This window comes from Scyliorhinus torazame, chromosome 8 (genome assembly GCF_047496885.1).
Source record: "Scyliorhinus torazame isolate Kashiwa2021f chromosome 8, sScyTor2.1, whole genome shotgun sequence".
NCBI lineage: Eukaryota > Metazoa > Chordata > Chondrichthyes > Carcharhiniformes > Scyliorhinidae > Scyliorhinus > Scyliorhinus torazame.
Window position 1 is genome coordinate 208,162,062 of NC_092714.1, and position 27,927 is coordinate 208,189,988.

Here is a 27,927-nt window from a genome sequence, read left to right on the forward strand (position 1 = left end):
GATCTGGATTGGGTTCCAACAATATGAAGAAAACTAAAGTAAAATGTGTGTGTGTGTGTGTGAGGGGGGGGGGGGGGGGGGGTTATATGAAGAATGAAAAAAAAATTGATTTGATAGACGAAAGAGGGCAATTTCTTCCAACAATCCTATAGGAATATAGAGTCTGCAAAATGTATCTGACTGCTCTTTTTAAAAGGCTAATTTCTTTGTCCTTCAGACTTGAGAAGTACATTTGACAATGAAGCACTTGTATTTCTGAATAAGAAGCCCGCAAAAAAAAATCTCTTGGCATTTATCTGTGGCGACGTAATGGATTCCAGAGTTACGAGTTTGCAGGAAACCCCTTAGTTCAGGCTCGGGATGGATGCCAAGGTGGTCAAGGCAACGGACTAAACAGGAGGAAACATAAAGGGAATCCCGTTATTTTACTGGAGCGAAACTATAAACACTCTGATCCTTGGGAAGGAAGTGGCGTTTTCCCTCTGTAGTGAGTAAGCTCTGGGACAGAAGAAAGTCAGTGCAGCGCATGGGGAAGCTCAAATCCTGACTGCCGAGCCGGATTGCTCCCGCCTCGCCTTCCCCAGGAAAAGAGAATCTCCTTCGGAACCTTGCCATCATATGCACTGCAATTCCAGTCTGAGATACTGATGTTAACCGTCCTGCCTGCAAATGTTCAGAGAAGCTGCCTGCAGAGTGGTGCCCTATCACATCATGAGGTCTATGGATCAAGGTATGGGATTTACTTCTGGAATTATTATTGTTCACAACCCTTTGAAGTGAATAATTAACCTGGAGAGCGATTCTGACGCTGAAATGTGGTCATGTCATTCATGGGGGAAGTTCAGAGGGGGCTTGAATTAAGATGCAAAAGGCGATGATATTCTCAACAGGGCAATATAAGAATTTAAAACGCAACAATCTAATGTAATGTTTACAATGTTTAAAAGTACCGAGTTTGGAAATGAAATATATACATATATCCCATCTTTTTGTTTTACTCCTTCGCTACTAAACTGCATTAAGTATAACGGAGGGAATTCTTGCAAATATTTTAGTAATTGTCTTTAATGATGCATCTATACATTTTTGGAAACATCTGTAAGGAGTTCCAGATGTGCAGCCTTCCTTCCCCCAGCGGTGCTGACGCGAGGCTGCTCCCTGCAGACGGCTCTTGAGATTAGACGAGACGAAAAACAACCCAGCAGCTTTCGTGAAATTGAGTAAATAAATAAAACACTTAACGACATCTGCAAAATAAAACACATGGGTGGGTGGGTGTCCGTAACAAATAGTGTTCGCCGTTTCCATGACTCCGAGGTTTCTGCATGGGTGAGTCAGGAGTAAAGTATCCTCGCGTAGTCCCCAGTATATATATTTTAAATTTTAGATCTATTTGTCTGTACCCGTTCACTACCTATCAGTCTGTACCCATTCACTACCTTTCTCAGCAGACGGCAACGTGGTGGGTGGTGGTTGTCATAACTTTTTGCCTCATCCAATCCGAACCTCCTGTGGCTTCACTCTCACATTCTCTGACTCTCAAGTCTCTCCCACTCGAACCCACACATACTCACTCTCTGGCTCTCTTCCTCTGTCTCGTTCACACACACACTATCTGACTTCCCCCTTTCCCTCTCACTTAACTTTCAGACACACTCTCACTCTCCCTCTCACTCTGAAACACACATGCACCCCTTTTTCTGTCTCTGACCCACACATAGTCCTCCTCAGTGACTTTCACATACACACACACTGACTCTGTCTCTCACTCTCTGTCTCCCAGACACTCTCACAGCTTCTCCGTCACTCGTCTGATTCTCACACTTTCTCTGATTCTGCCTTTCACTAACTCTGATACTTTCTCTCTCACTTTGACTCACTTTTCAGCCTCTGAGTCTCACAGTTTTAACATTCACACAGCCTCCTTGTCTCCTATATCAATCTCACTCTGACTTACAAACTCTGACCCAGTCTCTCACACTCTGAACCCAGCACACTGTCCCTCAGTCTCTCTGTGGCTCCCCTGATTTTTGAAGTTATTTTTAGTAATCACTGCCAACATCTCTCCCGCCCCCCCTCCCCCCCCCCCCCCCCCCCCGCCCCTCACAGCCCCCAATCCACAGACTACACCCTTTGCACTATGTTACCATCCCATCTCTGGCATGTTGCAGCAACTTTGCACCTTTTAAGTGCATACAGCATGGAAAGCGGTACTTCGGCCCATCATGTCGGTGCCGACCATCAAGCACCTATCTACTCTAATTCCATTTTCCAGCACTTGGCCCGTATGCTGTGGTATTTCAAGTGCTCATCTAAATACGTCCTAAAAGTTGTGAGGGTTCCCTCGTCTACCACCCTTTCAGGCAGTGAGTTCCAGATTCCCACCCAGATTTGGGTGACAGGATTTTCCCTCACACCCCCTCTAAATTGCCTGCCCCCACCTTAAATATATGCCCACTAGTTATTGATCCCTCTGCGAAGGCAAATTATTCCTTCCTATCCACCCGATCTATGCCCCTCACATTTTATACAACTCAATCAGGCCCCCCTCAGTCTTATCTGTCCCAAGGAAAACAACCCCAGCCTAACCAGTCTCTCTTGATAGCTGAAACAATCCAGCCCAGGCAACATCCTGGTGAATCTCCTCTGCACCCTCTCTAGTACAATCATTTCCTTCTTGTCATGTGGCGACCAGACTGCACACAGTACTCTAGCTGTGGCCTAGCCAACGTTTTATACAGCTCCATCATAACCTCCCTGCTCCTATTCTATGCCTTGGCTAATGATGGCAATTATCCCAAATACCTTCTTATCCACATTATCTACCTGTCCTGCTGTCTTCAGGGATCTATGGGACATGCGCACCAAGGTCTTTCTGCTCCTTTGTACTTCCAAGGGTCCTACCATTCAATTTCTGTGTGTGCTGACAAAAGGACTGAAATTACGTTTTGAAAATAATCATTTTTGTGATATTTTTAAACCAATAAGCACGTGAATAAAAAGTTAATTGATTGTGTCAACCTTGGTCTCAGATTATTTGGGATGGGGGAAGTTGTGTACAAGATTATGAGGGGCATGGACAAGATAGATAGGGAGCAGCTGTTCCTCTTCGTTGAAAGGTCAGCCGCGAGGGGACACAAGTTCAAGGTGAGGAAAACCCTTTTTACCCAGAGGATAGTAACGGTCTGAAATGCACTGCCTTGGAGGGTGGTAGAGACAGGTTGTCTCACATCCTTGAAAAAGTACCTGGATGAGCACCTGGCATGTCATAACATTCAAGGCTATTGGCCAAGTGCTGGGTGGCAGGCGGTAGGTAGGCAGGCGGTCATGAGTTCTTCATATGTCGGTGCAGACCCAATGAACCAAAGGGCCTCTTCCTGCACTGTGTGATTCTGTGATTCTATGAGCTGGTGAAAGAGAAATAGTGTTTATGTAGTTGATGTGTAATTCTTTAACATACAAACACCTTTGTAGCAGTCTTGCCCACTGTAGCTCAGCTGGCAGCATTGGTATATATATGCATGCTCTGTTAGTGTGTGTGAACATGCATGCATTAATCAGGCAGGAATATCAGTGATGATTTTTTTTTTGTTCCTCCCATCACCTCTTCACGTTATGGGACCATAAGATCTGTAGTACCTTGCAAAAATAGTAATTCTTGTGCAATGCCAGGTAGTGAATGTTGGCAAAGTATTCAACTGTGGGAGCCATCATACTCAAGACTGATCTTGCACCCGTGCAATATTCAGATACGCAGACCAGGATTTTTTCTTTAAATCTCAGGTGGCACTGCCGGTAAAAGTGGGATGGTGCCGGATCTTTTCTCCCCTGTGTGACCCTCCACTGACCCTGGCAAATATTCTTGACTGCAGGATTATTTAAATGTTTTAAGCAGGCTTTTGGTTCAAAGAGCCACACAGCACTTGAAAGTTCCCTATCTGGCTGCCTCTGTTGAAACTCTGCCAAAATGGGACAGTCCATCTCATGATTTCCCCTTCTGAGTGGCTCCTGTGTCACTTTAAAGTAACAGCCCCTTTTTCTGTACTCAGCTTCAGCAAATAAGTAACGGTGGAAGATCTCATTCTCTCATTTACAGACTTATTAAAGGTGACACCCATATTTATCTATCAAAAATATTGTTGGAATGTTGCTAAGATTGCAGAAATGTGTAGGGATTCAGCGAGATAGTGCCCCTGCATGGCCCACCACAGACAGAAAACTGGCACCATTAATGAGGAAATTCCAATCTCGACACCTTGGTTTTCGCAGGAATCACCGAATAGCAATGAGGAAAGGGAAACCGGGTCAGACTTAACTATATCCTGCCCTGGAATTTTACTGTAATTCATAGAATTCACAGTGCAGAAGGAGGCCATACAGCCCATCGCGTCTGCACCAGCCATTGTAAAGAGCACCCGACTCAAGCCCACACCTCCACCCTATCCCCGTAACCCAGCAACCCCAGCTAAACATTGGGACACTAAGGGGCAATGTAGCATGGCCAATCCACCTAACCTGCACATCTTTGGACTGTGGGAGGAAACGGGAGCACCCGGCGGAAACCCACACAGACACGGGGAGAACATGCAGACTCCACACAGACAGTGACTCGAGGCCGGAATTGAACCCGGGTCCCTGGAGCTATTAGGCAGTAGCGTGCTACCATGCCACCGTGCCGCCCATTTGCTCATCTTCCCACCCCTCCACACTGGTTGGGGTTATTTAACTCCGAACAGACCAGACCGGTGGTGCAGGGTTTTTATCCAGGTAAAACAGCAGTGACACCAAGAGTCTGCAAGAACTCAATGGCATGGGCTGGCAGTGAAGAAATAGGATTCCTCTTTTACTTAGTTCCCAGCCTGAACCACTGAGAGGGGTCTGCTGAAAATTGTAGCATCTCTCAGCGGAGAGAAAGTCTGAGTGGTAACCTTTTGATATTCCATCTTCACTCCTGACTGCTGACCTCAGGGGTTGTGACTCGACAACAGGATGTGTGTACCCACAATCTGAAATACAGCACCAAACCAAGGTGAAGGAGAGGAGATAAAATGACAGAACCATAGAATCCCTACAGTGCAGAAGGGAGCCATTCAGCCCATTGAGTCTGCACCAACCTTCTGAAAGAACACCTGAACTAGGCCCACTCCCTGCCCACCCCAACCTGCAAACACCGACAGCCACCCAAGGCTGGAATCGAACACAGGTTTCTGGTGCAATGAGGCAGCAGTGATAACCACTGTGCCATCGTGTCGCCGGGAAGCAAAGCAGAAAATTGTTGAATAAATTTGCTTCGTTTAAAAATAATACATGTGATATAACTCTGGACCTAAGGAGCAATGACACGTTCATGCAGGATTTAGACATGGTTTCATGCACCTCATTGTTTCTAAGCATACAGAGTGAGGCTGCAAAGTGCATCTCATAATATTTACATGCTCAACAGTACAGGTGTCTCTCACAGCACACTGCCAGTAATCTGATGTGATTTCAGATTACCTGAATAAGTTGTAACCTATTGCAATGATCTCACTGCACTTCCTTGCAGCAGAATTTACATCCCCGACGAACTAGAAACTGCAGAAACTGCAGCTTGTGGTTTTCTACCCCAGCAGAGACCTTGTGCAGTTCAGATCTTTGCCTTGAATGCTAGTGCATCCTGCACTTTATAGAATCCCTACAGTACAGAAGGAGAACATTTGGCACATTGAGTCTGCACCGACCCTCCGAAAGAGCGTCCTACCCAGGCCCACTCCCCTGCCCACCACACCCGATCCCCATAACCCCACCTAACCTGCATCCCTGGACACCAAGGGGCAATTTTAGCACAGCTAATCCACCTAATCTGCACATTTTTGGATTGTGGGAGGAAACACATGCAGACATGGGGAGAACGTGCAAACTCCGCGCAGGCAGTAACTCAAGGCTGGAATCGAACCTGGGTCCCTGGCACAGCGAGACAGCAGTGCTAACAACTGTGCCACTGTGCCGCCCACTTTAATTATCTCAAGCACTCCAGTCCCTTCCCCTATTGTTTGTAGCACGTCTGACACTGGACTTGGATTCTGTTTCAGCCAAGGCTATTCTGATTTGCCCACTTTCATGGTTCGAAGTTTCTATCTACTGCCTGTCTCCAAGGCACAGCATTAAATGCCCCGTTTGCCGTTGAAATTGATGGACTCCACATTATAATTTTGGAATTTAGAAGAATGAGAGGTGATTTCATTGAAACATAGGATTCTTAAGGGGCTTGACAGGGCAAATGCTGAGAGTATGCTTCCCCTCATGGGCGGGTTGACAGGGTAAATGCTGAGAGCATGTTCCCCTCAGTGGCGGGTCTAGGACAAAGAGGGAATAGTCTCGGAATAAAGGGGAGCCAATTTATGACTGAGATAAGGAGGAATTTCTTCTCTCAGAAGGTTGTGAGTCTTTGGAACTCCTTGCCACAGAGAGCTGTGGGGGCAAAATGTTTGTGTATATTTAAGGCTGTGATAGACAGATTCTTGATCAGTAAAGGAATTGAGGGTTACTGCGACAGGGCAGGAAATGGACGTGAGGAATGACGGATCAGCCATGCTTCCATTGAATGGTGGAGTGGGCTCAAAGGGCCGAATGGCCTACTCCTGTTCCTATTTCTTATGGTCTAAATATAAAATAATGTGGATTATTGCTACATATTTTCCATTAGCAATACCTGTTTCAGATTGAAAGACAATTCATATAAACATATATATGAATTAGGAGCTGGAGTGGGCCATTGGGCCCCTCGAGCCTGCTCTGCCATTTGATAAGTTCATAGCTGATCTCATTGTGGCCTCAACTCCACTTTCCTGTTGACCCCCATACCTTTCAACTCCCTTGTCAATCAAGAATCTACCTAATTCCACCTTGAAAATATTCAACGACTCTGCCCCCACCATTCTCTGGGGAAGGGAATTCCACCAACCAAAAACATTCTGAAATAAAGAAATTCTCCTCATTTTCATCTCACATGGGAACACTTGGGCATGGTTTACCGGCCGCACCGCGCCCAACTTAGTGTCATGCCGAGGCCATTGAATCTCGTGTGAGGCCTCTCGCGAGATTCACGATGCTCAAGATGTCTTGCGACATTCTACCAAACCATGTGAGATGTCGCGATCTGGATCTTGCGTGCACTGGGCGAGATCCAGATCAGCATATTTAAACATGCCATAATGCTCCTTTAAAAATGCATGCGCTGGATTCTTCTGGTGCCCAGGAACTAACAGCCTCCCCAGTAAGGGCTGGACTGAGCGCTGTTTAGTATTGGTCCACACAAATGTGGACCAGACATAACGGCACTTGGGGGGTCGCCCAGGCCATTGGAGACGCCTGGGTGATCGGGGACAGGGCAGGGTCTCCCTCTGTTACCCGGGCAACTTGGCACTGTCAGCCTGGCACTACCAAGGTGCCCAGATGGCACTGTCAGCCTGGCAAGGGCACTGACAGGGTGTCTGGGTGGCAGTTCCAGGGTGGCAGTTTGGCACTGGCAAGGGCCGGGGCCGAGGGAGACCATGCCCTTGAAAGGGGGGTTGAGGGGCAGAACTGTGGCGCAGTGGTTCGCATTGCTGCCTCACGCCGCCGAGGTCCCAGGTTCGAATCCCGGCCCCGGGTCAATGTCCGCGTGGAGTTTGCACATTCTCCCCGTGTCTGCGTGGATATCACCCTCACAACCCAAAGGTGTACCGGTTAGGTGGATTGGCCACACTGAATTGGCCCTTAATTGTGAAAAAATATAATTGGGTACTCTAAATTTATTTTAAAAAAGAAAGGGGGGATGAGGGGATATGAAGAGTTGGGGGGGGGAATGGTGAAGGCCGGGTATGAAGGGTCTCATAAGAGGTCGGGGGGGTGAAAGCTGGGGGTCCTCAAGGGGAGGTCCCGAAAAGGGGCATGGGGTTGCCTGAAAAGGGGGGCCCTCAGCGATCCCATAGTGAATGTCCTCACTTGGGGTGGTCGGATATTGCCCATGTGTGCGGCGGTGACATTGTCCGTGGGTGGAGGGTTTGGAGGATCCTCAAGCTTCCTTAAAGATTGGAGCTCCCTTTCAAAATGGCAGCCTGATCTCTGAGGAGCTGTTCTCACCAGCGAGTTCATCTTCCCAGTGATGAAAATTTTCCGAAGTGTAGGCTAGATCGGAGAGAATCTCCCCAAGGCCCCAAAAATGACGGAGTGTGGGTGAATACCTGTGTGGATCTCACCGAAAAAGCCGACAGGAAACACCCTGCCAAACTCGCCCAAAATGACACTTAGAAAGAATTTCATTGAATCACTCCCCTTATTTTAAAAATGTGTCTCTAGCCTCTCCCACATGGCAGAACATCCTCTCAGTATCCAATCTGTAAAATCCCCTCAGGACGTTTTCTGTTTCAGCAATATTCTCACTCTTCTAAGCTCCAAGGGCGGGATTCTCCACTCCCACGCCGAAGTGGCCGTGCTGTCGTGAACGCCGTCGAGGTTCACGACGGCGCGGAACAGCACCGGTCCCGACCGATTCAGGCCCTGACAATGGGCCAGTATCGGGGCCGCGTCATTTACACGCGCCAGGCCTTGTCGCCCGCATAAAAGCGGCGCCACATAGATGACGCGGCCGGCGCCGCATAACGGACGTCATCCGCGCATGCGCGGGTTGGCCGGCGCCAACCCGCGCATGCGTGGTTGCCGTCCTCTCTAAGTCCGCACCGCAAGAAGATGGGGGACGGATCTTGCGGGGGCGCGGAAGGAAGGAGGTCCTACTTCAGAGAGGATGGCCCGACGATTGGTGGGCACCGATCGCGGGCCACCCCACATTCCAGGTGAAGCCCGGTGCAGGATCCCCCCTCGCCCCCCCACAGGCCGCCCCCCCAGCGTTCATGCACCACCCACGACGGCAGCGACCAGGTGTGGATGGCGCCGGGGGGAACCCGCCGTTTTGGCCTGGCCGCTCGACCCATCTGGACCTGAGAATAGCGGTGGTGCCGGAGAATCGCCATTTTCGGTGTCTCCGGCGATTCTCCGGCCTGTGGCCCGCGAAACTCGACCGGGCCGTTCCCGCCCCTTGGGAGAATTGCGGGAGGGCATCGGACCGGCGTCCCCGGAAATTTTGGCGGCCCAGGCGATTCTCCCAACCGGCGTGGAAGTGGAGAATCGCGCCCCAAAGGTCTTACCTATGGAATCATACAGCAAAGAAAGAGGCCATTTGGCCATTGTACCTTTTCCTACCTTTTGCCAATAGCCTTAAAGTTGTTACTTTTACCCATACATATGTGGTTACCTTTACAATGTTACTATTAAATCTCTCAGGCCATGCATTCCAAATCATCATAACTCACAGCATAAAACAGTTTTCCTCATCTCCTCTTGGTTCTTTTGCCAATCATCTTAAAAACATTTCATCCAGTGAGAATATGCTTTGTGCAATTTGCAATGTGTTTGTTGGGATATTGGTTATAAAACAAACTCTCGGTATTTTGCTCGACACTTCCCGTTGAAAATGTTGAAATGTTCAGCCCTTACAGAAGACCATTCTGAGCTTGAGGTCCAAATCTGTAATCGAGGCTCAGGATGTTTACAGAATTTGTATATATCAAGGATCTCATAGGATGTACAACATCCATTATACATGTGTACATAAAGTCCATGGTGCATGCGTCTTTTTAAACAAAGTACTTCAAAGCAAGATGGCTAATGCTGCAGTTCCTACGTTTTATATTTGAATTTATTTCTGCATCGCTTAGAAGGAATTAAAAAAAAAATTCTACCCTGATTTTGGTTGAAATTGCAATCTTTTAAACCAGCTTCAACTCTAATCTTTTCTAGTTCTGGCAAAGGGGTTGAATTTTCTCCTCCTACCAGCGGCAGGGATTGTGGCGGGTGGGTGCACTAAATTTGGAAAGGTGGATGAAGCAGTGGGAAATTAGTTCGGTATTTTGTTCTCTGACTGGCAGGTTAAAGGCAGGTCGAGCTTCCTGCTGATCTATGTCGGGAACCACATTTGCATTCATTTGCATCTCAAGAATGCTCATTTAAAGGCTAACTTGCTGGAATTACATTCCCCTCCAAACTTAAAAAAAAAAAATTTAGAGTACCCAATTCATTTTTCCAGTAAGGGGCAATTTAGCGTGGCCAGTCCACCTACCCTGCACATCTTTGGGTTGTGGGGGTGAAACCCGCGCAAACACGGGGAGAATGTGCAAACTCCACACGGACAGTGACCCAGAGCCGGGATCGAACCTGGGACCTTGTTGCTGTGATGCAGCAGTGCTAACCAATGTGCCACTGTGCTGCCTCTCCTCCAAATTAAGTGCCCCGCCAGTATTTCCGACTATATATAAGTGACATGCACTTGGCGAGCTTCACTTCATCAATAACTTTGAAGTACATAGACGCTGTTTTTTCTATCTTTAAAAGCTTTGCTGTGAGATTCCCAGTGCCTGTATTGCAAATTGCACCAAGGCTGGACACAGGGGAGGCAAGACCTGCGGGGAGGGGAGGGGAACAGAAGCAGGACTGGTGAGAGGGAGTAGGTGGAGGCACTCAGGAGGGAATGGGGAAGACAGAAGCAGGACTATAGGCTGGTCACGGAGCAGAGTGGAGTAGTGAAAAACTGCCCTGGGCAAGAGTTGTAAGACTGCTCAAGGAAGAGTCAGTGACTGCCCTGGGACTGAGGCCACGCTATTGGGCGCATATTGAAGAGATTACCCTGGGGCAGGGACCATGTTATCGGGACACATTGATGAGAATGTCCCGGGGCTGATGCCACACTTTTGGGGGCATATTGAAGAGACTGTCTGGGGGCCACTGTCAAACTGTCGGGGCCATATTGAAGAGACTGTCCTGTGGCTAATGCCACACTGTCGGGGACCTATTGAAGAGACTGTCCTGGGCTGTTGCCAAACTGTCAGGGGCATATCGAAGAGACTGTCCAGGGGCAGAGATCACACTGCCGAGGGTATATTGAACAGACTGTCTTGGGGCAGAGACCATGCTGTTGGGGGCATATTGAAGAGAATGTCCTGGGGCAACATACTGGGGGTTACCATTGACCAGAAACTGAACTGCAATAGCCATATAAATACTTGGCTGCAGGAGCAGGTCAGGGGCTCGGAATCTTGTGGCGAGTAATTCACCTCCTGACTCCCCAGAGTCTGTCTACCACCTGTAAGGCACAAGTCAGGAGTCTGATGGAAAATTCCCCACTTGCCTTGATGAGTGCAGCTCCATCAACACTCAAGATGCTGGACACCATCCAGGACAAAGCAGCCGCTTGATTTCTCCCCCTTCCACAAACATTCACTCTCTCCTCCACCGATGCACAGTAGCAGCAGTGTACCATCTACAAGATGCACTGCAGAAATTCAACAATGCTCCTTATGCAGCACCATCCAAACCCATGACCACTACCATCGAGAAGGACAAGAGCAGCAGATACCTGGGAACTCCACCACCTGGAGGTTCACCTCCAAGTCACTCACCACCCTGACTTGGAAATTTCTCGCCCTTGCTTCACTATAGCTGGGTCAAAATCCTATAATTCCTTCCCTAATAGCATAGTGGGTGTACCTACATCACATTAACTGCAACGGTTCATGAAGGCAGTTCACCACCATCTTTTCAAGAGCAATTACAAATGGGTAACAAATACTGGCCGAACCAGCGAAGCCCACATACTGTATAAATGAATTTTAAATAAAAATTCTCCAGGGCCGTGCGGACCATGTTAGAGTGCTCTGCATGACATGTATGGCTTAGGGTTATTGGTACTGAGAGACAGAGGGCACAGTCACAGTCAGGGTGAATGTGGCCCTGAGAAGGGGAGGGATCAGGTCGACAAAGGGCATTGGCCCTTTGAAGAATACCAACATGGATATTGATGGATTCAAGGGTAAGAGGTGGAGGCTGGAAAGTGATAGGAGGAAAGGGAATTAAGAGGCACTGAGAATGGAGGAGGATGGCAGAGAGTTGGGTGACAGGGGAGATTGGAAACTGGTCGCACAAATGAAGCACCATTTTCGAGCTAACCTTGCAATAACAGTTTGAAAATCAAGCTAGAAAAAATTGGTCAGGGAGGGGTCTCGGACGTGTGGGAGGAGTTTAGCACAGCAATTCCTGGCCGATTAAAGGAGCACCCTGTAAGTGTCCTGCTTAAACCACAGGGAGCATGACTCAGCTGAGTGCTGGATTTGAGGGTATAATGCACAATGAATGAACTTGGTGTAGTGATATGCATCACTGTATGTACACAAGGGGTTAATGTAAATACACTACAACTAAGTAACCGCTAGAGGGAGCACCAGAGATGTCATGGTATGCAGACATGCAACCAATGGGTTATTAGAACAGGACACAGCCAATGGGTAATCAGGCCACCCAGAGTTGGCATTACCACAAGGGGGCACTACACGGCCTATATAAAAAGGACAAGGCACACAGGCTCTGCCTTTTCCACCGGCAGAAACCAAGAGAGCAGGACAGGGTTGATTATCAGCAACATCACACCCTAGCACATGGGCGAGAGCAAGCTTGTATAGTTAGCAGAATAGACTGAGTTACTAGAGGCATATTAGTAGAGAGTCGAACGCATTTAAGAGCATTGTTAATCGTTCAATAAATACGTTAAACTTATCTCCGAGTCTGGAGCATCTTTCAGCAGAGCCTACATCAAGTAGCAGCTTCGAGGTAACATAACACAACATGGTACGGGAGTGACTGCTCAATCTCCATAGTTCAACTAGCAAGGTTAGAGACAACCAGCTTCCGAATCCAAGCACAATGGACAACATTCAGGCTCCTCATCAACTCAGGACCATCGGTAATCTTAGTGCTAACTGGCGTTCGTTCAAACAAAAATTCCAACTATATGTGGAAGCATCCGACCTGAATGGCGCAACTGATGCTTGGAAGATAGCTCTTCTACTCACCACCGCGGGTGACCATGAGATAGAGATCTTCAACTCATTTCAATACTCAGAAGGGCAGGACAAAACAAAATACCAGACCATCCTGGACAAATTCGACAGCCACTGCGAGGTGGACACGAACAAAATATTCGAGCGCTACATCTTCAAGCAAAGGATGCAAGGTAAAGACGAATCCTTCAATAGTTATCTAACTAACCTTAGGCTGCTAGCGCAATCCTGCAACTTAGGTGACATAACTGACTCCATGATCAGAGACCAAATCATTTTTAGTGTGCACTCTGATCCTCTGCGAGAGCAATTGCTGAAAATCAGGCATATGACCTTAAAAGTCGCTATTCAAACGTGCACTGTGAATGAACATTCACAAAATCGCTACTCACAATACAAAAGTGCTGAGAGTGAAAAACAAATCTCCCACGAGGTGGAGAGTGTTCAGGCCATCTCCCGGATGCAGCGCCTCCACATTGTCGACGGCAGCCATTTCGCGCGCTCATCCCGGGGCCCGGCGCATGCGCAATACGACCGGGAATACGAAACGGCCGAGAACTGCACCACGCATGCGCAGTAGCGAAAAGAGCGCACAGTAAAGGAAACTCGGATTGCGCATGTGCAATCCATTCCTACGCTTTACGTCACGAACATCATGACATCAGAGGCCCCGGACCACGCCCACTTAAAGGGGAAATGTCTAAAAATTGAAAAAAAGAATTTTAAAGCTACAAAACACAATTCTTTCACCTCGAAAGATAGAACAATGCCTGAACTTCTACCAGCAGTTGAAAATATCCTCCGCAGCACCCTGGAACAAGCAGTTTGCACCACCCGAAGTGAAGAGCACAATGACAAATCCGAAACCAAAGAAGATGATTTGTTCATTAAACATGAAGAGCACGCTGACAAATCCGAAACCAAATGATTTGTATATTGAAGAATACTACTCAGACATAGCTGAGTTATTCAGAAATGATGATCATAAAAGCATCAGCGCCACAGTTGAATAGCTCAACACGACTCTACTCATGGTAGATGAATCCAATACCATGACGCAATGGCAGATCGTCGATACACTGGATGACAGCAACCTGTCAAATACCCAAGAAGAAAATGATGTCACACAGCGAGTACTGAACGACTCCATTGGGAGCGCACAGATCGACTCCACAGCGAGACCACTGCATGACTCCACACAGAGTGCGATGAAAGACTTCACAGAGAGAGCGATACAAGCCTCCACAGAGAGCTCGTCGACAGACTCCACAATGGAAGCAACTCAAGACTCCACAGCGAAGTCCATGCATGAACAAGACCATGAAGGTCTAACAACCTTATCTGAGCCACCAGAAGAAGACTATGAAAGTCTACCCAGCTCATTTAACCAACAAGAGGACACTGAATGTCTACCCACTGTATGTGAGACAAGTGACGAAGAAATCAAAATTCCCATACAAGATGTGCAACATCGAACGCATGACTCTGATCAAGGTAGTGCTCCAGATCCAGACGATGACTACCTGGATAACACATACCGAGTAGGCATCATCACGAAGTGCGAATACGCCACACCGGGCACATCGTAAGTCCAGTCAATTCTTGCCGAGCATTTCGAGGACGAATGGAATGCAGTGATGGATGTCAACCAATGCCCCATCGAGTTCAAACTGGACACAGGTGCCTCCGCCAACCTGATCTTGCAGTTGGACTTCAAGAGAATCAAGAAGGCTCCCAAGCTCCTTCCAGCTGCCTGCAAACTCCAGGACTACAATGGCAACGCAATTAAGGCACTGGGGTTCTGCCACCTGACAGTGTCCAACTGACACATACAGACAAGCCTACGCTTCGAGATTGTTAAACTAGACAGGCGTCCCTGCTAGGTGCGCACGCCTGCAAGCAACTGAACCTCATCCGACGGGTCTACACCATGACGCCGTCTCATCCGGATCTTCAGGCCAGCATCGACAAGATCCTGACCCAGTACCCAGATGTCTTCAGCAGGATGGCCATGCTTCCGTACGAATACAAGATTCTACTGTGGCCTGACGCCAAACCAGTGGGCCACACACCACAAACAGTCCCTGCTCCATTGAGAGGGTGACGGAAAGCAGAGCTCACCAACCTACAAAAGAAAGGCATCACCTCTAAGGTCACCGACCCAACCGACTGGGCCAGCTCAATAGTGCGCGTAAAAAAGCCTTCAGGAGACCTACGCATCTGCATCGACCCCAAGGATCTAAACAAAACTACAAGTACAACAACAGAAACTACGAGAACAACAACAAAAACAACAACAAGAAACATAACACAGGCAACAACAGCAACAACAAGCACGACAAAAACAACAAAAACGACAACAATGAAACAACAACTTGTACGACATGGTACAACTCTGCACAGGAAGGACAATGTAACTGCACAGCTCCAAACAATGGCAAGACTACAAACATACCATGGCATGACAACGAATCTCACAAATTCACATTTGCTCCACTACAAACAAGCAAACCAGCTTTCAAGGCAGATGACATCAATACCGCAAACACAGAAAAAAGTCAAGGTCAGACAACAAAGATGACATACGGACTCGCTACCGTAAGCGTAGAAAAAAAAGTCTAAATCAGACAACAAAGTGATTCGACCATTTGAACACCTCATGATGACTTCCTGATTACTTAAACAGAAGAACACGGACAACAGTCACCAAGAAATGACAACATCGCCATCACCACTTCAACAACAGAAGACGAAAGCGACTCAACCGAACAAATTCACCAAGTTTGGACTCATAATTTTTTAATTAAGATTGGACTCATAATTATTAATTGGCTTTGTATAATCATCAATATCATCACAACTTGTACATGTCATCATTTATCTACATGCTTTGTACAATTTTCTTTAACAAAGTACAGAAAATATGTAACAAGAAAAAAGGGGGGATGTAGTGATATGCATCACTGTATATACACAAGGGGTTAATGTAAATACACTAAAGCTAAGTGACCCCTAGAGGGAGCACCAGAGATGTCATGATATGCAGCCACGCAACCAATGGGTCATTAGAACAGGACACAACCAATGGGTAATCAGGACACCCAGAGGTGGCATTACCACAAGGGCACTACACGACCCATATAAAAAGGACAAGGCAAACAGGCTCGGCCTCTTCCACCGGCAGAAACCAAGAGAGCAGTACAGGGTTGATTATCAGCAACTTCACACCCTAGCACATGGTCGAGAGCAAGCTTGTATAGTTAGCAGAGTAGACTGAGTTACTAGAGGCAGATTAGTAGAGTGTCAAACTCATTTAAGAGCATTGTTAATCGTTCAATAAATACGTTAAACTTATCTCCGAGTCTGGAGCATCTTTCAGCAGAGCCTACATCAAGTAGCAGCTTATGTTACTCGAGGTAACATAACACAACACTTGGTTCCTTTACTAATGGTGCACCTTCAGGTGAGAATCCATTACGTTGTAGTACAAATGGTCTTGATTAGCATCTGATTCTTAAAAGGGCATGTCAGAATAGATGCAGGCTTGAAGAATCGATGGCCACATTTGCCACACAGAGGGCCATGGTCCATCTTCCTAGTGTATTGGTCTAGGCATTCAAGGCACTTTGCTTGCAGTCAAGATATAAGCACATGGACTGAGTATCCATAGTTGTTATAAAAGCCTCTGGAGGACAACCAACACAAGGCTGACTGTGGTTCTGAGGACCTGGATCTGTAAGATCCTAATGAAGGCCCTCATTGTGAATGCAATTACACGTGAGGGGAAATATCAGCCACCAGGTGTCCTCCTACATGGGGTGACCTTGGTATGTGATGTGCAGACTAAGGGAAATTCAAGAACTGGAGACTGCATTCTTGCCTTATATATGGAAGGAGAACATTCCATGGGAACTCCCATTGATTGCTTAATTATATCCATTCACTGATGTAAGGAGAAGCGGAGAGTGCAATTTTCAGGCAATACTGAATGAGGATTAGAATGAGGATTGGGGCAGTTGTAGGGAAGACCATCACCTTGAGGAACAAGAGCCACTGTGGCTCCAGAAAGAGCCCAATGCTGGTCAGGAAGGGCCAAATTCACAAAGGCGTTTGGTGTGACTAAGGGTCTACAGAAGATGCAGCTCATATATGGAGTTGCGTGAAAGATAGTGTTGCAGACACTTTCACTTTCAGGCCTCACAGACTTGGAGTGCATCTAATGTGGGTTGCCTTGAGGGTTACCGCTGTATTGAAGATTTCTACCTGCGGATCATTCGGAAATTGCACTGGGAACCTTTCAGAAATCTCACAATCGGCGACACACAAATGCATAAGGGAAGTGACAGGCGCCCTTTTCAGGAAAGCTCACCATTACATGCAGTTCTGCATGGAAGAAGCAAGCCAGGATGCCAGAATTGTTGGATTCATTGTGATTTCAGGAGTCCCACAGGTAAAGGGTGTCATCGATTGCACAAATATGGCCCTGAGAACTCCCGGGTAGTAGCCTTTGAGATTCATTAATAGAAAAGGATTTCACTCTCTGAACATCCAGCTAATTAATTTGTGATCACAGGAAGCAGACCCAGTATGTTTTTGCTAGATATCTAGGGAGTTCACATGATTCATACATTTTGAGTCACTCCCAGGTATCAGAGATATTTGAGGGAGCTTGGCACTTAGAGGCTTGGATTCTCCGTGATAAGTTTAACCCCCTTGAAAAATGGCTAATGATGCCTCTTTTTCATCCAAAGAGTGCATCTGAGGAAAGATCCAACTCTGCACATCAACCACAAGGTCCTTAATACAGTAGTATATTGACTGCTCACAGACACTTTCAGATATTTGGACTCTTCAGGTGGAGCGCTCTGATATTCACCACACAGGGGGCGGGATTCTCCACCCCCACGCTGAAGTGGCCGCGCCGTCGTGTACGCCGTCGAGGTTCACGACGGCGCGGAATGGCCCCGGTCCCGACCGATTCAGGCCCTGACAATGGGCCAGTATCAGGGCCCCGTCATCTACCAGCGCAGGCCTTGTCGCCCGCGTAAAAGCGGCGCCGCATAGATGACGCGGCCGGCGCCGCATAACGGACGTCACCCACGCATGCGTGGTTGCCGTCCTGTCCAAATCCGCCCCGCAAGAAGATGGGGGACGGATCTTGCGGGGCCGCGGAAGGAAGGAGGTCCTCCTTCAGAGAGGACGGCCCAACGATCGGTGGGCACTGATCACGGGCCACCCCACATTCAAGGTGAAGCCCAGTGCAGGATCCCCCCTTGCCCCCCCACAGGCCGCCCCCCCAGCGTTCATCGCGGGAGGGCGTCGGACCGGCGTCCCCGGAAATTTCGGCAGCCCGGGCGATTCTCCCAACCGGAGTGGGAGTGGAGAATCGCGCCCAGGGTGCCTCACATCATCATTGGCTGCTGTGCCTGGCATGACCTAGTGCTGCAAAGGGGGGATGTGTTGCCACAAGGACACATGAAGGGGCTTCATATCTGCTCAGATGAGGAGGTTGTTGTTGAAGAGGATGAATCTGACGGGGAAGAGGACTCGGATGCGACACATGAGGATGCCACTGCACTGCCATGAGATGGAAGATGTGTCCATGACAACCTCACAGCCACAAGATTCCAGGAAGAATAAGGTGAAGATAAGTTGTTCCGAGTGCAGTTCACTTCACACTTCGATGTAGGAGAGAGAACAAGACCTTCATTGTCATCTTCAACATGTCGTGAAAGGTCACCAATCTCACAATGATCCAGGAGGAAGCATAAATCACCGTGAAACCTAATCACAGGGTCACCCTTGGAATGTGCAGTAGCTGAGGGACCGCACGGCTGCTGTGGACTTGGATAAGCACTCCACTCATGCACATCCTTAAGCAACTACAAATAGTGCAAAAACACTATTGCACACATAGATACACTCATGCCAGTGTGCCAGCAGGCTAGCAAGGTGGCTCCAAGAGGAAAAACAGTCGTCAGTGCCTGACCGTCTCAGGACAGCAGCACCAGCACTCCAAATGCCAGCTCTCATGCATGATTAATACAAATATAACATCTTGATATTGAGCTCATAGGTGCCATCAGGTCATAGTTTTCTGTCAAATAACAGGAAGGATACAAAGTTGCAAGTTAAATGAGCATCGTCCTCACAGAGAGTAGTTCAGCAGGACCATCGTGTGATTATTGACAAACACTCATTACCCTGCATTCATCAGAAGCACGTGAAGTTTACATCCTGCATTGCCTTGGCATCTGGCCTTGGCATCTGGGAGAGACATGGCTCAGTCAGTATTGGCACAGCAGTCAATGATGAATAATTCCCTTCAACACTGCTGAGCATTCAGGAGATGTACTGGAGCATCGCTTTCATACCATTACAGTCCTCAACATTGTCGATCTCACAAAGGTCAATCCTTGCTATGAACCTTAAGTCAATGAGTGTTGATTCATGCAATGAATTCCATATCGATTTATGTTCTGTGACTTCACAGAGGGATTCTGTGAAGCACTGCAAGGCAGTCACTCAGGAGTCTGATCTCACCTTCCACACAGGAACAACCTCTGTCCCCACCAGCCACCCCTGCAGCCTGCTCCTCATGGGGTGAGAATGCCCTCAGCTTCAGGGTACACCTTCCGGTCCTGCTACTCTGCCACTGATTCTGGGCGTGCTTGTCCTGCATAAAGAGAGATGGATTGACTGTGAGCATTGTGAATTAAAGTGCATTCCAGAAGCCTGCATGTGAATTGTGTGTGCTGAGTCCTTCCAGCAAGGCATTAAGATGCCATTTGTGCAATATCTTACCCAAGATGGAGATGGTGATCTTTTTTAAAATACATTGAGAGTACCCAATTATTATTACTTTTCCAATTAAGGGGCAATTTAGTGTGGCCAATCCACCTAACAGCACACCTTTGCATTGTGGGGGTGAAACCCATGCAGACACGGAGAGAATGTGTAAACTCCACATGGACATGGACCCAGGGCCGGGATTCGAACCCGGGTCCTCAGCGCCGTAGTCCCAGTGCTAACCACTGCGCCCGTGCCGCCTGAGATGGAGATCTTTAAGTAACTGGCAGATGTCCCATCTACTGGTAATGTGTGACATCCCTGTGGAGCCTAACTCTAGGCTGCTTGACGTCCTTATGAGAGTATGAGCTTGGAGTGAGAAGTTTCACTTACCCTGGCAAAGTGCATCAGATGGTTCCTTTGTTTCCTGCATAGGAAAGTGGTCCTCTTCTGTTGACCAGGGGCATTGAACTCCTTGGTGACCTCCTCCCAGACTGGCATGGCCAGGTGGGTGCACCTCCTGTTCCTGTGCCTCAGAAAGAGGTGCTGCAGCCTTTGTGGACAATCTGGAGGAGAATCTCCAGGGCCGCCTCACTGAACCATGGAGCAGAGGGTTTGCATCTTTTGGGCACCATTGAGAAACAGAACGAAACAACACACACAGCCTGCAGTGAGTGAACGTATATCCAGGTGCCATTTAAATATGATGGCAGTACCTTCGACCCCATGAAGTAATGGAGGGCAGACGAATCCCTGCCTGGCCTGGCCTGCCCTGCAATTGGCCAAGTCCCTTGCTGATGCATAACTAACGAACTCAAAAGTGGAAAATGAGTTGATTACCAGATTGTGATATCGAGCCTACTCTAGAACCAGGACGCACCAAGGGCATGAAAACCCACCACATCACTCAACGGAAATCACGCTAACTTTCCCACCTGCCATCACGGAATGGAAAAATTCTACTCAAGGTCAGCAGCCTGAAATGTTAAATCTCTTTCTCCACAGATGCTGCCTGACCTGTTGAATATTTCTAGCATTTTCTGTTTTGATTTCAGATTTCGAATATCTGCAGTGTTTTTCTTTTGTATGAATGTTATCTTGTGCCTCTTTTAAATAATCACATTAAAATCCAAAACTATGGCCAGAACTTTCCGGCTGCTCCTGCTGGCGTGATCTTCTGGTCCTGCCAATGGGGCGGGGGGGTGGCGCACATACAACAGGTAACCCCATTGACAGAGGCGGGACCAGAAGATCCTGCATCTGCCCAATGGCGGGCGGGCTGCCATCTCGCACCCCGAAACATACTGCGTAGGGCATGGGAAATTCGGCCCTGCACGTTCCAAATCCTGGTGAAACGTCCTTAATATTACTTCATTCTGTCAACCTAAATATTGCTGATTTAAACCCTGCTGAGTGAGTGGGAGTTTTAAATCTTCTCAGCTTTAAATACACCAGTCCTTGGCCACTGACGACGTTAATAACTTCAACTTTGTCGACTGAGAGAGATAAATATGACATTTGACACCTTCGATCCACTTTTCCATTCCCACTTCAAACAAACACCAAATTCAGGGAGTTAGAAGTCCAATCCACTTCATATTTTCAATAACAAGTGGGATACGGGAGGAAGTGTCTGAACACCTTAACATTATGTAAGGTCATTTTGAATCTTTATCCCGTGCACTGTACTGGATATTCCTGCCTATTGCTAAAGTTACGGTTTGGGACACAGCATCTCCCATATCCTGCACATTTGTTTCTTTGAGGTGATGTTAGATCAGTTGTCAACTCCGTACTGTATGCTGGATTTACTAAACTCCTTTTGAAATTAGCTGCTCTCTGAGAAATTCATTTCAAGAGGAATTCACAAGAGAACTTATCTTAACATAATTGCATGTAAAACAAATTTTGCTTTTTACAACTTTGTTATTCAAATAGAAATATTGAATTACCCACTCAGTGTGAGGTTCTGATCTTTAGAGGTCCCGGGATAATGAGGAAAGGGAATTACTCCAATAATCAGCTCATTCAGTAAATCTGTTTGCAATTGAATGGCACAATTTCACACAGAATTTAAATGTGTATCGCAGAGCTGGGTATATAATTTACTCTTTTTCTTTTTTTAACTTAAAGTACCCAATTCTTTTTTTTTTCCAGTTAAGGGGCAATTAAACGTGGCCAATCCACCTACCTGCACATTCTTGTGGGTTGAGGGGGTGAGACCCACGGAGACACAGGGAAAATGTGCAAGCTCCACACGGACAGTGACCCGGGGCCGGGATCGAACCCAGGTCCTCGACACCGTGAAGCAGCAGTCTTAATCACTGCGCCACCGAACCGCCCAAATTCATTCTTTTACAATAATTGTGAGGCTTCAGCGTTGGGCAAACCACAAAAAACTGGAACTATTTTAAAGGTACCAGCAGCCTGCGGTTTTAAATGCTAATATATGGTCTTTTCCAGGCTATAAGTGCCTTATGATCGGGTTGGATCCATTATTCTCACAGCAAAATTTAGAAATTGCCCCAATTTGAAAAGGAACTGATCGATAATGTTGTACTCTAGTTTTTGCAGGGATAAACCTGCCATGATATCTCCCTGCATTCATTGTGTTAATTTGTTGTTATGCTATATAAAAGCAGTTTCAATTGCTGACTTTTTACATTGTTTCTTCAGTTAACCTCCAGGTCGTTTTGCAATAATGGAATGAATAGCAGAAAGAAATATAGGAAATCTTAAAGAATTTAGAGACAAAGTTTTGCGGTTAGTTTATCTTTTCAAGTAGGGCAGCTGCATGAAAATTGTGGTGTGGGAAGGCATTGGTTCCCAACCCAGATTTGAAAATCTGACCCCATGTATCTTTCAGTACTAGATTTCATAGAAACACAAAGAAAATCATGGAAAATAATGTTACCTCTTTAATATTTATGACATGTGAGGGACAGGGTCATACAATTAGTTATCCTCTTGGACGGGGCAATTGATGGCAACTAGTGACCATCCTTCATGCTGGGTTTCAATCAAGATCACTTTAGACTTGAGGTTGCTTCAGGATAATACGCCTGATGATTGAAGGTGCATATAAATAAGGAAGATCAGCTGGGCCATCTCAGCCCATATACCACGGACTTCAATTAATTTTCATCTGATACACGCATTTTTAATTTCACTACTCAGATGTCAAGGCTCAGCGTGATGACTCTTCCCTGAACTGCTTTCAGGGCTTGAATGTTTTTCTTATGTCTCAGGGATCACAACTGGACATTGTTGTCAACTCTGGTCTGACTAATACATTAAACAGTTCGAGTCTGACTTCCACTGACTCATACTCTGCTGTTTTGGCAATACAATTTAATATTTTATTTGCCCAGTGAATGACTATTCTACACTGGGCACACTGAGTACCATACCTACTAAGATCCTTAGATCTCTTTTCAACGTCACCTTTATCCTTTTTGATACCGTTCATTAAAATTAAGTCAGCCATGTATGGTGACTCAGTAATTGAACCAGTATTCTGGAGCATTGTTTATGAATGACAAAACTGCTGACTCATTAATCAGAAGTTGGCTATATATAGCCAAGCAAAGCAGTGATTCTGGCTGTATGAGCGGTAAGAAGCTTATCGGTACTATATACGCTATTCAACTGCATGGATTTAATTGGTTGACCCCTGTATTCTCCCTGTACACACAGGTCTGCTAAGCCCTGGCTCTTGTCAGGTCTGTAGTGGAAAACTTGGGGACATCAGTTGTACGTCACTACATTTCGAACAAACAAAAACTCGACCCATGTGAATTTCTCAAGAATGTTTCTTGTAAGATTAATAACAATTTCTGCTTGTGTGGCTAATGAGGAAATCCTACAGGTCCAAAGTGTAGAAAGAGTTTAATTACAATCGATGGTTCCATCCAATGCAGGTGTGAGACGGTAACAGAAAAGTTTTTGGAACTCAATATTGCTTGGCACTAAATTGAAGTGACACCAAAAATGACCACAAAGATAGAAATGCTTTGGGAAGTGAAAGTGTTGTATTAGTTCAGTTAAGGAAGTTTGTGACTCTGAGCGAAAGGTGAATTGGAGAAGAGTAGAAGGGCATAGGTATTTTCAGTTAGTCAGTTTTTTTACTCAGAATCTCATTCGTGCCTCAAATTCTTTTTAAAAATGTGCCAATCATGATCAAAAAACTGATAGCATTACATGGGAAAATAAATTCCTGATGTGAGTAAAGTAAACATCTAAATAATGGCTCAGATTTTATGGTTGAAAGGATGGCAAAACTATAAACATTCCTTCTTGGGCAATCCCTCAATGACGAGGATGACTTGCTTCCACTCCGGGGAGGTGAGTTCTACTGAGGCTGAATAGTCCGATCCTGGATCCGCAGACTCTGTTACAGATTTGGCAGGTGGTGCTTGATGTTGTGGGCGGGACGTTCTGGATTCTGTGCTCTCCTTTGCTGTTTACGCTTGCCCTCCGCGTGCTCACACACAGGCGTCGGCTGGGTACTGCTCGACGATGATAGAGGTTGGGGTGGTCTTGGTCCTAGTATGGAGGCGTTGGAGGGTGAACAGGTTCCCGCTTGTCTGGTAGGTTAGCTCCACTTCAAAGCTAATCATAAACATTCACTTACATATTTGTCCATAAAATTGACAGAAAAATCTCGGGCGGGATTCTCTGTCCAGAGACGCCGGAATAGCGAAACACGATTGGGCGGAGAATCGGGTGTGAGGTGAAAATCATGTCCGGCGTTGGGTGCCTGACAGAATGCAATGCTCCATTGCCTCGACAGTGACATCAATGCATTCTACTCTGCCTGACCCAGTATTCTCCGGGGACTCTGCAATGCTCCGTCTCTGCCAGGAGGGATTACCGATGGCAAGTATCGCTGGTGGTTTTAAAAATCACGTAAAGGAGCCGTGGCTGCTGAGGGAGAAAGGGAGAGAGGAGGTAGGACTGTTGCTGCAGATCCTGCCGCTGGCAGGGCTGTCTGGGGGAGCATCTGCCAGGGCCGGGGGGGAGGGGGGTGGAGCAGCGGGTTGTGACAGGGGTGACCAGGCAATGGACCATGGGGTCGGTGTGACCCCACTGAGACCGGGGTGTCCAGGCACAGACCACCATTGCCGCGGCTTACATGGCAGCCATCTTGCTGCATACCCTGGTGACCACCTACCGTGACCCGTAGTTGCAGAGAGCGACATCGACCATTTGGGTGCCCCCACCCCACCACCACCGCACTCCAACCCCCACCCTGCCGCAGGGCATCACGTAGCCCCTACAGGAGTGCACCAAGTGAGGCCACAGAGCGTACCGCTGGCATGCGTGGGGCCAGCCAGTGGTACGCCTGCCAGCAGGGACAGGTGCCTGTCTACAGGGACGGGCACCGGGCCAGAGGTCCTATGGTGCCATGCACCAGTGGTGCGGTGGGGAGGGCAGAGTGTCAGGGGGAACGGCCGGTGGTGGACATGGGGTAGGGGGAGGGGGGGTGGGTGGGGGCAACATGCGGAGGCAGGGGCTGCAGTGCAAGTTGGGGACACACAGGGGAACGAGTGCAGGCTGCGGCCACCGTGCAGCCCATTGGACCTGGTTGGCCACAGGGGTATGCGCCTTGCTAATATGTCTGTCTTTCATACTGCAGACAATGCTATTGGAATCCAACCAGGAATGGTGGCCTTCATCCTTGCCACCGTGCCCCTGGGGAATGTTCTGGGGCAATATGAGCAGGTACTGCTCAAGGGGGACCCTGCAGCGGCAGAACCTGCCCCAGTGGAATAGGAGAGAGCCAGTGAGGACAGACAGCTAGCTGCCCAATGGCTGAAGAGGAGGTGGGAAGGAGGCACTGCATCAGGTTTTGTGTGTACCGGCAGCGCCTGTCATTCGAGGACCTGCCGGACTGTGCATGTGGTTGAAGACTCCGGCTGAGAGCAGGGAGACTGTCCGCACATCTGCCTGATCATGGGGCACCTGGAACCACGGAGGAATGTGGGAGGACACCCGCTCCCGGTGACTGTCAAGGTAACTGTCGCCCTGAACTTTTACACCATGGGCTTCTTCCAGGAGCCATTGGACACCTATCTGGGATCTCACAGATCTTGGTGCACAGGTGCATCTGCACCCACTGAGGCCCGTTATGCCCAGTCGGCACAATATATCAAATTCAATGTGGACCAAGCCCACCAGGATGCCCGGGCAGCGGGGTTCGGGGCCATCGCCGGGATGCCCCAGGTACAGGGTGTATCGACGGAGTGCATGTCGCCCAGGGAGTATTGATGGAATGCATGTCGCCCTACGAGCACTAGCCCATGATGGGCCAGTCTTCACAAATCAAAAGTGGTTCCACTCAATGAGTGTGTAGCTGGTCTGTGACCATGAGCTGCACATCATGCACGTCCGCGCCTGATACTCGGGTAGTGTGCATGACGCCTTTGTCCTGGCACACTCAACGGTTCCTGATACCTTCAAGACACACCCCTGGGTAAGAAGTTGGCTTCTGGGCAACAGGGGTTATCTGCTGCTGTTGTGGTTGATGACGCCTATCCGGAGGCCACAGACTTACGTGGGGACCTGCTAAAATGATGCCCATGCAGCCACCAAGGCTGTGATTGAGCGGTACTTCAGCATCATGAAGATACGGCTCAGGCAGGCCCAGGATGCCGCACAATTTGTGCACCTGGGCCTGGCTAGCGGCATGGACACCCCAAACCACCCCCCCATTGGACCATGCCCTCCCATGACCAACCTCCCTGTGCTACCGCCCCACCCCTCGCAACCCCCTCCCTTTTCCTACCTGCCTCACTACAGGGTGCGGGCCCAGGGTTGGCAGTAACACCGGGTCTGGTCCATGGGATGGTGAATGCTGATGACCCGCTCTGGGATTCGACCTGGTGTTCCACATCGTCTGACAACATCTGTCTCCTGCCCATCCTGGATGGGCCCGACAGTCGCTCGGGTGTTCCAGGTGGCGTGGCAACACCCTGTTCTGCCTGCTGCCTAGGGACAAAAGTGGAGGGGTGGACAGGGGAGTTTGAGGCGCTGTGTTGTTCCGGCACCACCCCTGTGGGTGTCACTGGCATGGGCCCTATCACCGCCTCCTCCCTTGAGGTGGCCGATGGCACCCGAGCTACTCCTTGGGTTGGGGGTGCGACCGAAGATAGCCCCTGAGGCTCCCCCACCACCTGGTTCTGCCAATCCTGGAGGCCCGCTGCTGCCTCAACAGGGGCCTGAATTCTCAAGGCCATGCAGCACAGAGAGTGGGCCACTTCCCTCTGGGTCTGAGCCACATCACCCAATGACTGTGTCAATTCCCTCTGTGACTGCCTCAGGTCGACCAGCACCTGGGCAATGCCACTGACGCCCTCAGCCATGACCTGCTGTGACTGGGCCAAGCTCTGGAGCGCTGTTGCAATGTTCAGGAGGCTCTGGTACATGACTGCCTGTGACAGGGCAACCATGTCCTGTGCCTCGGCCACCGCCCGCAGAGTGCCCAGGTCTTGGATATCCTGAACCATGGTCGATACCTTTGCCCCAAGGCCTCCACTGCGGACGTCACCCATGTGGTATTGGCCAGGGTAGCACGCATGGTCAGCACCACCTCCTGCGCCTGCAGGCGGTTGGACTCCTCCAACTGCACCTGCAGGTGCTGGATGGTCGCTGAAAGCACTTCATGCAGTCCCTGGCTCTATGACTGCCTCTCCACTATCGATGGGACCGCCCTTTCCAGAAGCCCAAACCTGTCTGGATGGCAGTTAGATCTTTTTTATATTTAATTTCAAAATATTGTACGCTGAGCAAACCAAATACAGTGTACTGTTTGAAATTGTATAGTATTTATCAATTCTAAGTGGCCATCTGCGTGTTGGGGTGGTGTGTGGTGAGGGGGGTGGTGAGGGACTCGTGCCACTTGTGCCATAGGGAACCGCAACTCAGCGGGGGCTCACTTGCTCACCCGATGCCGACCGCTGCCTTGGTGACTGCCCTCTCTCCGGGCCTACTAACCAGGTCCAGTACATACTGCTCCACTGCTGTGAGGGGCAGCAGGTCCTGCGGTCCGTCCCGGGTCTTCTCTCTCTCCCGGCGGTCATGCGCCGCCTTCTCCTTGTGGCGGGGTGAGACAGAAAGGCAAATTATTAGGCACTCGGATGCAGGCAGCACAGGGGTGGGCAGCTGGTGGCTTTCGTGACTGGTATGGGTGTTGGAATGTGGAGCAGGGTGGGGAGCATGCACTCTGCCAGCG

The 27,927-nt window shown here is 48.5% G+C and overlaps 1 protein-coding gene across 1 annotated transcript in view; it reads left to right on the forward strand.

Annotated features, from left to right (window-relative positions):
- The first annotated feature begins 381 nt into the window (after positions 1-381).
- The window catches only part of nfatc2a (nuclear factor of activated T cells 2a), a 246,738-nt gene continuing 219,192 nt past the window's right edge, over positions 382-27,927 (forward strand). Inside the window, exon 1 of the mRNA XM_072514718.1 lies at positions 382-730. Coding sequence (XP_072370819.1) covers positions 670-730 — 61 coding nt within the window. The 5' untranslated portion in view covers positions 382-669. The remainder of the gene's footprint in view (positions 731-27,927) is intronic.